At 39.7% G+C, this 14,943-nt stretch overlaps 3 protein-coding genes across 10 annotated transcripts in view; 1 reads left to right on the forward strand and 2 right to left on the reverse strand.

The window, feature by feature from the left end:
• The window catches only part of NCF2 (neutrophil cytosolic factor 2), a 78,670-nt gene extending 77,281 nt beyond the window's left edge, over nt 1-1,389 (reverse strand). For all 5 annotated transcript variants that reach the window (XR_001106040.2, XM_064370487.1, XM_012444371.3 and 2 more), the window contains exon 1: nt 1,301-1,389. The gene's annotated coding sequence lies outside the window, so the exon portion shown is untranslated. The remainder of the gene's footprint in view (nt 1-1,300) is intronic.
• On the reverse strand, nt 1,318-13,788 carry ARPC5 (actin related protein 2/3 complex subunit 5). 2 transcript variants are annotated; one of them, XM_064370493.1, is made up of 4 exons: nt 13,516-13,788; nt 11,129-11,200; nt 8,157-8,333; nt 1,318-1,451 (listed from the first exon to the last, which is right to left on the reverse strand). In XM_064370493.1, exons 1-4 carry the CDS (start codon nt 13,657-13,659, stop codon nt 1,425-1,427), a joined length of 420 nt encoding a protein of 139 aa, XP_064226563.1. In that variant the 5' UTR covers nt 13,660-13,788; the 3' UTR covers nt 1,318-1,424. The 2 variants fall into 2 exon arrangements, with proteins under 2 accessions (XP_064226563.1, XP_064226562.1); XM_064370492.1 differs by lacking the exon at nt 1,318-1,451 and adding an exon at nt 4,123-5,502.
• A 288-nt stretch (nt 13,789-14,076) lies between these two features.
• RGL1 (ral guanine nucleotide dissociation stimulator like 1) overlaps nt 14,077-14,943 on the forward strand; it is a 286,254-nt gene continuing 285,387 nt past the window's right edge. For 2 of the 3 annotated variants that reach the window (XM_012444382.2, XM_012444385.2), the window contains exon 1: nt 14,078-14,494. The gene's annotated coding sequence lies outside the window, so the exon portion shown is untranslated. Of the gene's footprint in view, nt 14,495-14,943 lie in introns of all 3 variants that reach the window. The other variant, XM_064370417.1, reaches the window with a different exon arrangement.

Genomic DNA, 14,943 nt, shown 5'->3' on the forward strand with positions numbered 1-14,943 from the left:
TATAGAAGTAAAAATCAGTAGTCACACAGTTTAAAGGCAATTTAAAAGTCAGTTGAATTGTGGGAAGGCATTGTTTAAACTTGCTGCTTGAGCAGAACATATTTAATTAGTAGAAATGACTCTAAGAGCCTAGGCATGAGCATGAAATAATGAGAAAAATGAGGCAAGGGGAGTAGAGACAGAAAAAGAGAGGGAAGGCAGCAGATGCATGGACTGAAGAGAGAGAAAAGAACAAAGAAAAGAATTAGGGAAAATAAAGGATACAAGGCACCTGAAAACAAGAAGTAGAAAGAGTTGAGAAAATTAGAACTGATCCAATCCTGTACAAACCCAACCAAAGCCTAGTCGACCTGCAACAGTGCCATGCACAAAAATCATAAATAAATATTTGCTGGTGGGTTGATGCCTGGTGAATGGTGTTTTGGTCCCTCATCCATGCAGGTCTATGATTTTGATCCTATGATTTTCTCAAGCCCAGAGTTAACTCAAGGATCTCCCATTTCCCGTGCAAAACTTCTTTTCTTCTTTTCTTTTCTTTTATTTGAGATGGAGTCTCACTTTGTCTCCCAGGCTGGAGTGCAGTGGTGCGATCTCGGCTCACTGCAACCTCCACCTCCAGGGTTGAAGCGATTCTCCTGCTTCAGCATCCTGAGTAGCTGGGACTACAGGAGCCCGCCACCACACCCAGCTTTTTATATTTTTAGTAGAGACTGGGTTTCGCCGTGTTAGCCAGGATGATCTCGATTTCCTGACCTCGTGATCCGCCCACCTTGGCCTCTCAAAAGTGCTGAGATTACAAGCATGAGCCACCACGCCCGGCCCAAAACTTATTTTCAGCTGACATTGATATCAGAATATGAGGGCTTTCCAGCAGGGTGGACAGAGATAACTTCGAATTTGGAGTGCCTCCAAAATGGAGCCCCAGGCAATTACAATGAAGTAAGGTGGGCCAGAGTGATTCTTGGGAATTCAATTAAGCCCACGAGTTTTAGTTATGAACAATTCGCTGTTGAGCTTGGCTAAAGAAATGAGATTGCAGCACTGGTTCTTGCTAAATAGAATTATGACAAACTTACTTAAAATAGTTTATTATTCAAAATACATCATCTACAAAAACATAGAAAACAGGGAATGCATTAAAAATGAGATTAGAGGTCAATACTCACAATATACATAACTCCACTAGAAAAAAGTAACTGAGGGTTTGAATTTCTTAAAGCATGAAGTTTTCTCATGTCTTGCTCTTTACCTACTATTTCTAATAGATTAAAAAAATCATCAAAATACAGGCAAAACTCACGGTGAAAAAGTAGCTCTGCTCTCTGTGTGCTGTGGAACCTCTTCAAATCTTTCTTGTGATGCCTACGTCTGTCAGCTTTTGCCTCTATAATTGCCTCCTGAGTTGATTTTACCTCTCCACAGTATCACCCAAGTACCAAGGTTTGGAATTTCTAGGAAAAAAAAAAAAATCTTCATCTCTTTTAGAAACCTTTTTATTCTCCAAGCTCCAGACTTGAGAAAGAAGTGTGATATAACTTTGGAGTCAAGCAGATGTGACTCGAAATCCTGGTTCTGGCACCTACGAACTATCTGATCTTGGGCAGATTATATATATTCTCTTAGCCTCACTTCTGGAGATAAATATATAATGAGATTGAGACATAGTAAGGACTCAATATAGGGTAGTTTTTGTTTTAATCTACTTCAGAATCTTGCTTTGAAAAATTAAAAACCATGTAAATACCACATGCTGGGCATACTATGACTTGTTTCCTGCTATTTGCATTCTATCTTTGTTACGTTTCATACAGACTTAACTCTGGGCCACATGGACCTGGGATAGGCTACTGATGTTTCAATATTAACAAATTACTTTTAAGTGAACACTAGTAAACATAATTTACAATTGTAATAAATGATCAAAAATAATTAAATGAAAACATTAGCCATAATTATCCATCCTATTTTAAATAACTACTTTATCATTAACTTAAAATGCCTTCCTTTTAACAAGATTTAATTTTCCCATTCTTTTTACCGTTATACATGGGGTAAAACTTAATGACCGTCAATGTCTATTTCAGCTAATATAAAAAATTATGATTTCCCATAATTTGTCTTTCTTCAATCTACTACGGAGATAGCTTATGAAAGCCTGATCCTGTTAAAAATTCACACCATCTAGAATTTTATGTTAAAAACATTAAAACTCCAAGAACGGTGACTATTAAAGTCACTTTTATCTTCCTACTCTGTTCATGTTACTTGGACTGTTAGTCCTTTCTGCCCTTCCAAATGATTAGCTCAAATTAATGTCTCACTTTAAATACTCTGGTCCACCCTGATTTTATTGTTCTCCCAAGATTGACTAACTGCATTTACAGCCAAATGCTAAATTGTATGACATTAATTTTCAAGTGCTTAACCTTACTTCCCAATTAGGCTGATAGCAAACTGGTGACCAAGGTTCAGATCTTGTTCTTCTGTTATGTCCTCACGATCCTGGGGATCACAGTAAATGCTTTACAAAGAATTTGGTTAAGTTGTACCATCTACACATTGATTTCACCCATGTTCATGTCCTTAAAATATCATCATACTGGGGTCGAGTATGACCGTTACCTAAATGGTGCTGCTACCTAATGACTAAAAAGGGGTATGTTTTCCATTTCTTCCCGTTTGTAAAATGGCAAGAAAAAAACAAATAATAAAACCAATGAGATTAACGAGGAAAGAATGGGAGGTAAAGAACTACTTTTGTGCTAAAAGTGTCCCTTGGCATTTATATATATATATATTTTTTTTCCACAGTTAATCCTATTCCCAACTCTTTTCACCAAGGATAGTATTGTGTCATGGTTACTATACCCTGGGCTGACATTTAGTCAGGAGGCATCAGTTGAACCAGTTGTTTCCAACTGGTATCCATTTTGACTCAGTCTCTATATTGTACTACTTGTTAAATATTTTTACTCTCTCCTCTTAGTAAAGATGATAGACTGGCAGATTCTAAATACACCCATTCCTGTGAACACAGAATATGGAACTCCAGAATTTTCCCAAATGCTTCAGTTATGAAAGTGATGTTAAGAAGGATTTTATGAAAAAACATTCAGTATCATTTTTGCTTTGATTTTAAAGTTTGTAATTGGTTATGCTATACCTACTTGACTACCTCTAATACCTATTGGCTAAGGCACAGTGGCATGTGCCTGTAGTTCCAGCTACTCAGAAGGCTGAGGCAGAGGATTGCTTGCAGCCAGGAGTTTGAGGCTTCAGTGCGCTATGATCACAACTGTGAACAGCCACTGCACTCCAACCTGGGCAGCATAGCAAGTCCTCATCTCTAAGTAAAATTTTAAAATAATACCTATTGCTTAGCTCATCTTCACCCACAGGGCCCTGAATTGCCTGGAAGTGTTTTAAAGTGGGAATCTAGTCAGGTGCAGCTGGAAAGCAAATAGAAGTTGCTGTGAGTAGGTAAGTCCAAGAAATGGATTTAAGGTGTAGGAAAGAGATGTTTAGAGGCTGGGAAAGAATGACTGCAGCTGCTAGGCTACTTTGCACTTTCTAGTCTAGGTCTTTGGGCAGTGATATTACATACAGGTGTTCAACAGCCATCCATAGGACTATGGAATCCCTCCAAAGGCTTCAGTAGTGCTGACATCATTAATGACTCTCTTATCATCTTATATCTGTATAGTCTTATAAAAATCCTACCAAATTAGTTCTTGTTAAGAGTACACTACTTGGTGGAGAAGCAGGAAACCTTTCCTCTTTTTTTTTTTTTTGAGACGGAGTTTCGCTCGTTACCCAGGCTGGAGTGCAATGGCACGATCTCGGCTCACCACAGCCTCCGCCTCCTGGGTTCAAGCAATTCTCCCGCCTCAGCCTCTGAGTAGCTGGGACTACAGGCGTGCGCCACCATGCCCAGCTAATTTTTGTATTTTTAGTAGAGATGGGGTTTCACCATGTTGACCAGGATGGTCTCAATCTCTTGACCTCATGATCCACCCGCCTCAGCCTCCCAAAGTGCTGGGATTATAGGCGTGAGCCACCGCTCCCGGCCCACCTTTCCTCTTAATTAACCACACATTCATAAGTGTTAGAGTCAGAGAAAAATAAATTATTCAACACTGACATTTTATTTTCTGAAGTTTATCATTTTTACAAAACAAAACAAAACGAAAAGCAGGTATCAAAAACAGCAAAGAGTTTATAGAATTTCTGCACCAGTTTTCACATAAGTCAGTGATGACAAAACTGGTGTCCAATGTAAATACTAATCACAGGCTGATTTCCCTCTTGGTCAGGTGGTTTGTTTTGGAGCTACTGGAGAATGATAACTTTTTATAAGCACCGGTCATTTTTTAGAGGACTGATTTGGTTTGTCCAACAAAGTAAACAATTTTTTTTTGCTGTGTGGCAGTTTCTTTTTTTAAAAAACACTGAGCTAAAACACAAAATGTGTATTTGTTTGGATCTGAACCAAATCTTTTGAGATCCCAATTACCCTGAAGAACACTGAAGACATTTATGGGGCATATTAAATGGTATCTTAAATACTTAGACATATACCTCATAATGTCTAAGGCAGTTTTATATTTCTAAGGAAAGTAGCATTTCATTCAGAGGCTGCCCAGAGTGTGAATTACATCATAGTTTCCACATTCTTTCTGATTTGCAGTTTTTCCAAGCAGAGCCATATTACTGGAACAAAAGTTTGATGTTTATGTCCAACAAGCTCTGATATTTTATAGATACATCTGTATAGAGCAAGACTTCTTGCTCTAAACCTTGGGTGACCACAAAGAAACTAAGAGGCCATGCTTATTGGATGCTGAGGGAAAGTAGCATACTTAAACCCACAGTACAGATAATCTGGAGGCAAGCAAAAACAAAGCTACAACTTGGTAGTGGTGTTCACCCACCACTTATTCCAAAAACATATTTTGCTTAAATAAGGGAAATATGGTCCAGTTCTGCAATGTTAATAGCTGCCAGTCTCTCATATTTTTTTATAAATATCATTTCCTGACTAGCAATGAGCTAGGAAACTGGCCTCAAATTCTAACCAAATCTCTCAGTATTAATTAAAAATAATACAAAACAAAACAAAAAACCAGCCAGTAAGGGTTAAAAATTGCACAATTAAACTTGAATGTAAATTATACTATATACAGATTGGTATAAACATCACTGAAATGGTTTTGAGAGGATGAAACACTTCTAATGTAACATAATTTCTTCTGTATTATCCCAATTTTCATTGAAGGAAAACTGATATGTAATTTTCTTCTTTACAGATATGAAAAAGGAAGCAAGAAGGCAAAGCTGAGAGAAACAGATGCTACCCACAGGGCAGCGGTGGCATTTGGTTGTTTTGGTCTTTGTACCAGCAATTCCCACTCCCGAGGCAGATATCCACTTCCTGCCAGACTACACAGTTTTTCTTGCAGTCAAGACACGAACAATGGACCCTACTCCTCCAGCAGCAAGTGCCTACAAACAAACCAAGATGTAAATGTTGACAGAATCATAAAGGATCAATTCTCATAAGTAAAACATTTTTTCTTGAAGAAGGAATGGGCATGGCTATAGACCTTGAATTTATTATTTAACAAATAATAAATTCTTAAGCACCAATTACACACCAGGTATTGTTCTTGGCACTGGGGTTACAGTAATAAACAAAACCTTAAAAGTCCCTGCCTTCATGGGCTTACATTCTAATGAGACACTAGTTTATTCTTCTGTATTAATTCTAAATAATGTTTTAAAAAATCTGCAGCATAATGTTCCTGCTCAAAACAGGTGGAAATTCCAAATCTCTCATTCTTACCATACAGCCAGGAGAATATTCAAACTGGGATAACCTATCCCAACTTGCACTTCAATTGGTCAGCCTCTGTCAAATTGTTTTCTCCCAAAGAAAGAAGGTATTGTTTAATAGCTAAGAACTTAGAAACTTTAACTCTGACTCTAATTTGAAAAATGGAAAGTAATGATCAAGTATTAGGAATCTGATTTCTGGTTTATTTCTGTTCAAAAAATACTTATGTGATACCTTTGTATATATACTCATACTGTGGCAGATGCTGGGAATACAAAAGTGAACAAATACAGCATTTTCTAGTCTAGCACGAGGAGACAGACCTATAAACAGATAATTTTAATCTAATGTATGAAAAGAGAGTTGTACTTTGGGTGTTATTAAAGCACCAGGGAGAGGCATATACCCAGATTAACAGTATAGAGGAATGTTTCAGCTAAGGCTTCCTGGAGGAAATGACACATTAAAATAATGAGTAGGTGACAAGCTAACACCAGAAAACCATGAGCAAATGTATGGAGGTGTGAAACGATATGGTGCATTCAGGAAAAAGGCTGGCACTGCTATAGTCTGAAGGGAAGAATGACATGGAAGATGAGGCTAGAGATTGACAAGAGCAATTTTGATTTTAAAGAGATCATTCTGATGGCTGGGTGGAGAACAGATTTGAGGGAGACAAAACTGGCAGCTGGGAAACCAGTCAGGAAGCTATAGCAACAGACTGGGAGAGATGCTGTCAACAGTTGCATTAGATAAACTTGAACAGACAGATTTCAAAAATACTTAGAAGATTGGTAAAAACTGGTGACTGACATTTGGAAGAAATGAAGATAACACGTCTCAGTTTCCTCAGCTACCAAAGAAGAATAATATCAAGGTTTTCCCTCCCTTTTTATGAGGATTAAATGAGTTAATATTTATAAAGTCTTTGGAAGAGTATCTGGAATATACTAAGTGCTCAATGAATGTTCACTACAATCCTGAGGCTATACTAGAACTAAACTGCCTGGGTTTTAAAGCTGGCTCTTCATCTGTAAATTGAGGATAAAGGTATTTATATACTTCATAGCGTTGTTGTAAAGATGAAATAAAACATAAATAATACGGTGCTTGGCAATAGAAAGTGTTCCATGAATAGGATGCCATATAAAGTACTATCCAAACTGGTACATTTTAGAGTAAAAGGGGTAACTATTTATAGTTATGATGGGACAACAGGCATAAATTGGGGCTATACTGGGAAAACTGTGAGGAATGGTTACCCTATCCATAAACGGGAGTTCTTTTTGATAGCGTATGAGGGATAAGGTGACTCGACCAAGGATAAACAAGTTTTACTATGTACTTTTTTCTTACATGTGTGTTTTCACTCATACACTTCAAACACTCAATATTTTTATGGTTGGTTCTATTTAAATGTTATTCAATTTTTTACCCAAAGCTCAAAATCCCTTCTACTCCTTTTTTTTGACAGATGGTGTACCAGCATCTACACTGCAAAATATACGTGTGAAAATAGAAAAAAATGATTTAAGAATTCTTAAACCCCTCCAAACCCCTAATTCTTTTTTTCCAAAAAAAAAAGTTGTAAAACATATAACACGAAATTTGCCATTTAAATCATCTTTAAATGTAAAATCCAGTGGCATTAATTACATTCACAATGTACTGTAGCGATCACCACTATCTGTTTCCAAAACTTTTTTACCACTCCAAGCAGGAACTCTGTACCCATTAAGCACTAACTCTCAATTCCTTGCTTTCCCTACTTCCTGGTAACCTCTAAGGACTTTCTGTCCTATTGTGTTGTCTATCCTAGCTTATTTCATATAAATAAAATTATAAAAGATTTGTTCTTTTGTGTTTGGCTCATTTCACTTGGTATGTTTTCAAGGTTCACCCATGTTACAGCATGTGTCAAAGTGTCATTCATTTTTATGGTTGGATCATATTCCACTGTATGTACCACAATTTAGCTGTTTGTCTGTTGATGACCCTTGGGTTGTTTTCACCTTTTGGTCCCTGTGAAAGCATTCTTGATTTTTATTATTTTCTTTTACAAAGTTTTGATTTAATTCAAAGTTCAAGATTATGTTTAATTACTAATAATCACTGCTGAATAAACGCAAGTATTGGAATCAGAATCTCTTAAGAGAAGACTAAGGCTAGTAAACATAAATATGAACTATAATTTTCATGCATTTTATTTGCAATAACAAAAATGTACAACCAAGTCAAAATGGTTATTTAGGTGAAAGAGGTTGTTACTGTCATTCCCTATTGTAAAAGAACCAGTCATATAGATTTATAATTCATAACTTACCTTTTCATGCCATTGCAGTAACATAGCACTGCTATTATCAGAGGGGCTCTCAAATCCTTTATAAATATACTTCATGAGGAGATCCACACCATTCTTGTCCAGAGATTGAACTGCCTTTTCAATATCATTAGCTTTAAAAGAGATGAGCACCTTCAAGACAATGCTGCCTGCCCGGTCCTGGTGGGTAAATAAATAACAGAACATTTAGACGTATCTGTATGAGGAGGGTTCACAATTTTTGAAAGGCCACATTAAGAAGGTGACATTTGAGTAAGAACCTGAAGGACGTGAAAGAGGAAAGGTTGGGATAACTGAGGAAAGTGTTTCAGACAGAGGAAAGACCAGCGCTATTAGTGTGTGTTCAGTGTGTTCTAGGAATAGGAAAAAAACCCAACGTGGTTGGAGTGGATTGGTGGGAGAAAATCTGGCGAGCAAGTCAGAGGTTATGCGAGGACAGACTGTGTAAGGCCTACAGGCATTGTAAGGACTTTGGCTTTTACTGAGAGAAATGAGAAGACATTGGGGGGTTTTAAGAGCAGTGCCATAATCTGACTCACATTTTAACAGGATCGGGTTGGCATCTATGTTACAGAGAATAAGCTGTGGGAGTAGCGGACAAGGTAGAAGCAGAAGAGCAACCAGGAGATAACTGCAATAATACAGGCTGGATGTGGTAAGCATAGTATCAGTGAAGGTAGTTAAAAACTAGATAGACTATTGACATAATTGAAGGGAGAACTGAGAGGATTTGCTAACAGATCAGTGTGATAATTTAACAATTCACGAAAACAACATTTACATTTTGTGTCTTGATCTTTAAAAAAAAAAAATTCCAACAAGACAGCTAGGCACGGTGGCTCACTCCTGTAATCCCAGCAGTTTGGAAGGCCGAGACGGGTGGATCACCTGAGGTCAGGAGTTTGAGACCACCCTGGCCAACACGGCAAAATCCCATCTCTACTAAAAATACAAAAATTAGCTGGGCGTGGTGGCACGTTCCTGTAATCCCAGGCTGAAGCAGGAGGAACGCTTTAACCCGAGAGGCAGAGGTTGCAGTGAGCCAAGATTGCACCACTGCACTCTACCTAGACAACAGAATGAGACTCTTGTCTCAAAAAGAAAAAAAAAAAATCCCCAAAAAACAATGAAACGGATTTGTAGTTCTACCTTGAATTATCCTTCAGAAGTAATGTTTTCTTAAAAACTTTTTTATTTTAAAATTTTAATAAACCAAGTTTTCTTAAAAGAAAACTGGCTGTAATTTATATAAATTGACTATAGATATGAAGATATGAAAGATAGTTATGTTCCTTAATAATGATCTTTTTTCTTTGGCAAAAGCCTGCTTCAAAAGCAGTTATTTTTATTTTTATTTTTTTTGAGACGGAGTTTCGCTTTTGTTACCCAGGCTGGAGTGCAATGGTGCAATCTCGGCTCACCGCAACCTCCACCTCCTGGGTTCAGGCAATTCTCCTGCCTCAGCCTCCTGTAAATCCCAGCCTCAGCTGGGATTACAGGCACGTGCCACCATGCCCAGCTAATTTTTTTTTGTATTAGCAGAGATGGGGTTTCACCGTATTGACCAGGATGGTCTCGATCTCTTGACCTGGTGATCCACCCGCCTCGGCCTCTCAAAGTGCTGGGATTACAGGTTTGAGCCATCACGCCTGGCCAAAAGCAGTTATTTTCTTACCTATCCGGCCAAGCAAAGGGAACACTTAGCTGACCTTTTCAACAATTCGTTTCTCCTTCTATTCAACACAGTGTGATACCTCCAGCATTCCTACTGGTCAGGACTTCACAGAATGTTTCTACCACCTACTGTTATCTTTGGTTTAAAGGCTATGCAATTACCAGAGTTAGAAAAATATCTTTGCAGACAGAATTATAACCTCCCACATAAAAGCAAAAGGTGGTAAAAATGAAATTTCAATGACATTCTTTACAACTTGTAAAAATCAAAGAAATGTTCCCCATGATGTTGCCTAGATAATTATTATGCATTTACCTAAGTTATTACTTACTACTATTCAATTGAGATTCTTGAAGCTCCTAGGATGTATGAATAGCTATGGACAATGGGGTTGATGCTATGGGCATCATTTTAAATAAATACGTAAATAGGTTCTTAAGAATTAGTGAAAGACTGCAGAGAATGTAAGTTGCACAACTGTTCTGAAGGGCAATTTGGCAATACCACATGTATCAAAAGCCTTAAAAAAAGTGCATTCTTTGATTCAATAATTCACAGCTATGTATTTATTGAAAGAGTAATCAAAAATTTACCAAAAAATATTAATTTCAGTGGTTTACAACAAGAAAAAAAGTCTAAATATATAACAAAAGATTAGTTATATATACACTGCAGCTTATCCATATACAGCTGTTAAAAATGCTATAGAAATAAACTTATTGCAAAGGAAAGCTCATGTACATTGCATACAGCAGAAAAAGCAGTTTATAAAATTTCATTCTTAAAAAACAAAAGGGAACTCTAACAATATAGCAAGGCCCAAAAGTAGTAACTTATCTCTGGGTGGTGGGACTATGGACAATTATCTTTTTAACCTTTCCGTATGTCTGAGGTTTCTATAATAAACATTTAGTATTTGTATGTTTTTAAAAAATCTCTAAAAAGCAATTACAATCTGTTTACTTTTGTAAAGGTTTTAGTTATTTTTCAAGCCTTTGCTCAAATTCAGCCTGAATGGTCTTCTCTAAAAACACACACAAATGATCTCACTATCATTAGAATTTAACTGTGTCTTACCATGCAGCATTATCGTAACTCTACATTACAGGGCTACTTTTTCATTTGAAATTTTTGCCTATCAAACTACATTAGAAGTTCTTCTATGTCAAAGATAGAAAAAGGTAAAAAATACTGATTTTTTTTTTTTTTTTTGCAACTGCAGAAGAGTTTGCTAAGAATAAGATATCGCAGAGATGACTGTGTTGCGTCTGCGACTCACCTTCACCGCCTGACTCTTGGTGTTGATAGGGGGGTTCTTCAGAGCTGCCTGTAGGGCAGCTGTCATGTTTCCTGTGGTGGAGGTTAAGGGTATAGCAACAAAAGGATGGCCCCCAGGAAAGCATTATAACCACCAGTTCTTAAGACTTTACATGTAAAAAGAAAATTACTTTGGTCACCACGTTCAATACCGGATATTCGATGTGTTGGTTTCTAGGATGTTAATCAAAGGCAAAATATCAAAAGCAAAACAGAACATTAGAATTTCTTTTTAATAAAGCAAAGACTGTTTCGCCCTTGGTTCTAACTATCAAATGAATACCTTGATAATCTTTCATTTCCCAGTTAGACACATATGCAAACATTACCTGGAGTGGGGTTAAAGAAACCCTAAGATATGTATCAGAATTATTAGTCGCCCAAATGAAATAACCTATTATCAAACAAAATGTTTTTTCATGTGATTCTAGTTGAAAAAATAAAGACCAAACTTTACTAGAATTATATTCTATATTAACTAAAATGCTGGTAGAAAATGCTGGCAGATTAGCCATCTGAATGATACACATTAGCAATCTCTCAATATTGATGAAAAGAGGCATCATAGAAGATGTAATAATTCATATAACCCTTAGGTGGCAGCTTAATTTTTTGCTTTAGATATTTTCTCATATTTTACAAAGGTTATTCAAACTGTGTTAGACCATACCTATTAAATTCAGACTCTCTTTGAAAGCACTAGTGAGTTAGCAAGCATGAGAAACAGAAGGCCAATCAGACTGTCAGAATGTACAGCCATTCCCCTAAAAGGAAAACCACAGAGTTCACTTGTTCCTCCATCTCTAGCACCCCACCACTAGGGCTGTCTTTCCTGGCTGTATGTAAGAGTAAGAAGAGACAGTGTCTTTATATTTTAAGATGGAGTGATCAAAAAGCAGATCCACTGACAGGGATACAGCAGTAACATTTAAGAGTCACCACAAATTACCTAAAATACATTGGGGTTTCATAAAACACCATCTATCCATCACAAATAATGTTTTCACGAAGAACGTTCACCCTTTATCTTCTGAAGAAAAAGGACTCACACACACAAAATCTCCGGTTGATAAGCTGCAGGGATTTCTAGAGAAGCATGCCTTATGTAGATTGGCTCTTTTTTTTATGACCACCAAGCACTTAAGTATTTAAATAATGCAAAAGAGCAATAGCTAATTGTGAAAGTTGTGGCAATCAAAGCAATACTTATACATTGATAAATGTTTAATGCTGTATTTAGGTGCCTTTATAAAATAATATAGTTGCCATTAAACATTTTCACTCACATATTTCCCCATTATAATTTAACAGGACATTGTTGAGGAGAGTCTTCCTTATGAATACACTCAAGAGAAATGCATACAAACCCAGTAACTGAGATTTTCTAAAACTACAGCTTCGGATTTTTGCAACATTTACATTGTTCTAAAAAAGATGTGATGCAAATGCGAATCCAAATTTATGAATATTCAAATATGCAAAAACCAGAAACCAGGAACTGACAGCCATATTTTAACTAAAATGGAATCAATTTTAGGATTACAAAAATGATTCTGCTTTATACAAATGACTCATCTTCTTATTCATTGGGGTTTATTTTAAATATTTCCAAGGATTCTCCACAAGTGTTCCCCATCTTTTTTTCCATTGTCCTTTTCTTAGCAGGTAAAAGGCTCCAAGCTTCCTTCTACGAGTTTTGTAGTTTTTGTATTCATTCCCCTCCCCCGGTTAACAAATTCTGTGCAATGTATACTTTGCTAAAGCCCCTTCTATTTCTTTTTTTAAAGGCCAATGGGCTGAAAGCACAGGAGGCCTCAATTTTCGAACCTTTCCATCTCCCCCCTCCCCCCCGGCAAGGAATAAACTACCTTAATGCTACAATAAGAAAAACACAACAAAAAACAAAGCCACTAAGGAAAGACGGCGGGTCCCCACAATCAGAGATTTCTGGAGAGAATGTGACCCCAGAAAATAGAGTTCTAGGAAGAAAAACTTAAGCGCTCGGCACCAGCCTTGCCCACCAGCCCGGGCCGCCTTCCCCTGCTCCTCGAGGGCGCGGCCGGCAAGACCCGTAGCCGAGGCAGGCACTCGGGCGCAACCTGAGGAACAGGGGGGCGTGGAAGGCGCGCAGGGGGCAGGCTTCCAAGAGTGGGACCCTCGCGTCTCCCGGCTACTGGGGAGGAAATGGAAGCTCCCCCTGCCCTCGCAGAGCGGGAGACCCCAAAGAGATAGGTTTCGCCGCGGGTTGAGAGGGCAGCTCCGCGCCGGTGCCCGTGGATCTTCAGGCGCCCGGGTCCCCGAAGAAGGGCGGGCTGGGCTGGGGTGGGGAGGGCGGCAAATGCAAGGATATTGCCGCAGGCAGGAGTCCACCTCGCCCTCGTCGGGCCCGGCCTGGCCGTCGCCCCCATCTTCTTCGTCCACGAACTTGTTCTCGTCATATTCATCCACGTCCACCTTCCGGAACCGGGCCGACGACACTGTGTTCTTCGACATCCCAATCCCGACCAGCGGCAAAAACCTCTTGTTGCTGCCTCTACCTCAGCAAGCCCAGCACAGCAGCCCACCGCCCGGCGGCCGATTCACTTCCCTCTTCCGCTCTGGGGCGTCGCCGGCAGCCGAGACTCGGACGGTTCTGGGCCTGCGCGCCGGCCTCGCTTCTTCCTCCTCAGGTTCACGCTCTGCTGGCGCCTCCCACGCCGCCCCCGCTCTTCCACGGGGAGCGCGCGCGAGGGAGGGAGCGCGCAGGATACAGCGCGCAGGCCCGGGCTCTCCGCAGGAAAGGGGCGGGGCTGGGCGAAGGAGGTGGGGGCGAGAGGGAGGGCAGAAAAACGGACCGCGGGCAGAGGTAAGAGGCGATTGGTCGTCCGAGTGCGTCACGTGATTTCCAGGGGGTTCCCATAGAAACGCTTTTCTCCGGTCCTGTCTGAGGGGTCTGAGGTTGGCGGCGATGGGCAGCAGCGGCGGGTGGCCTTGGCTTTTGCTGCAGCCGTCAACGACCTGTCGTCGGGGTCCTGCGTAAGGTCTGGCTGGCTGGGACTTGGCTGTGGGTGGGATGGACTGGCTGCCGGACCGAGTCCCCTGCAGTTGGCAGGAGTATGAGGCGGAGTGATGCACACCCGGGCGCCCAGCATCGTTCTAATTGCCGAAGACGTTGCCTTGGACTGTGCACTGCCAGGGGCTGCGTTCCTGAGCAGGAAGCCCGTTTCCTGGGATTGGAAGTACGCTACTTGTCCAGCGGGAGGTCCCCAAGGACGGAGTCGAAAGGTCAAATCTTATCTGTCAGTGCTGTGTGACAGCGTCGCGACGGGATCTGCAGAACCCGAACTCGGTATCATATCCATTGAGAGGGAGGGGAAGGTGTCCTGGCAGGCGCTGGGGTCGGGTGGCAAAACTGGGGTGAATTTGTAGAATTTGGGAAGGGGTCATTGGCATCTTAAAATAGGTGGTTGTTTGGAGCAAGAATGCTCGAAAAGGGTGAGGGTAAGTTAGGCTGTGTAGTGCTGGGGGAAAATGTGTAGGATTAGTGGAAAACAGACCTTTAAGATTTATATTATGATTTAAGATTATATGATTCCATCTAGGCCAGATTTTTTAAAAATTATTTGACATCCCCATTTCTGGAATGTAGGAGATAAAGGCACTAAGATGAAGGAAATGGTAGTTGTGCTGTGTGTATTACACTGAAGAACAAATATTTGCAGGATAAAATTAATTTGGATATTTGGCTGGACACTGCTCAGGTGTGGGTCCAGTTTAGTTGGACCTCGAGCAGAAGAC

The sequence above is a fragment of the Aotus nancymaae genome, unplaced genomic scaffold, assembly GCF_030222135.1.
Source record: "Aotus nancymaae isolate 86718 unplaced genomic scaffold, 86718_ANA_hifiasm-v0.15.2.pri h1tg000108l, whole genome shotgun sequence".
In the NCBI taxonomy this organism is placed as follows: Eukaryota; Metazoa; Chordata; class Mammalia; order Primates; family Aotidae; genus Aotus; species Aotus nancymaae.

Bases quoted from the DNA above. Each gene is read 5' to 3' on its own strand.
- ARPC5 (XM_064370492.1), bottom strand. From the start codon at position 13,659: ATGTCGAAGAACACAGTGTCGTCGGCCCGGTTCCGGAAGGTGGACGTG. The intron at 8,334-11,128 runs GTGAGTCGCAGA...TTTACCCACCAG, and splicing joins CCAAGAGTCAGGCGGTGAAG to GACCGGGCAGGCAGCATTGT. The intron at 5,503-8,156 runs GTAAGTTATGAA...GTTTGTTTGTAG, and splicing joins TACTGCAATGGCATGAAAAG to GCACTTGCTGCTGGAGGAGT.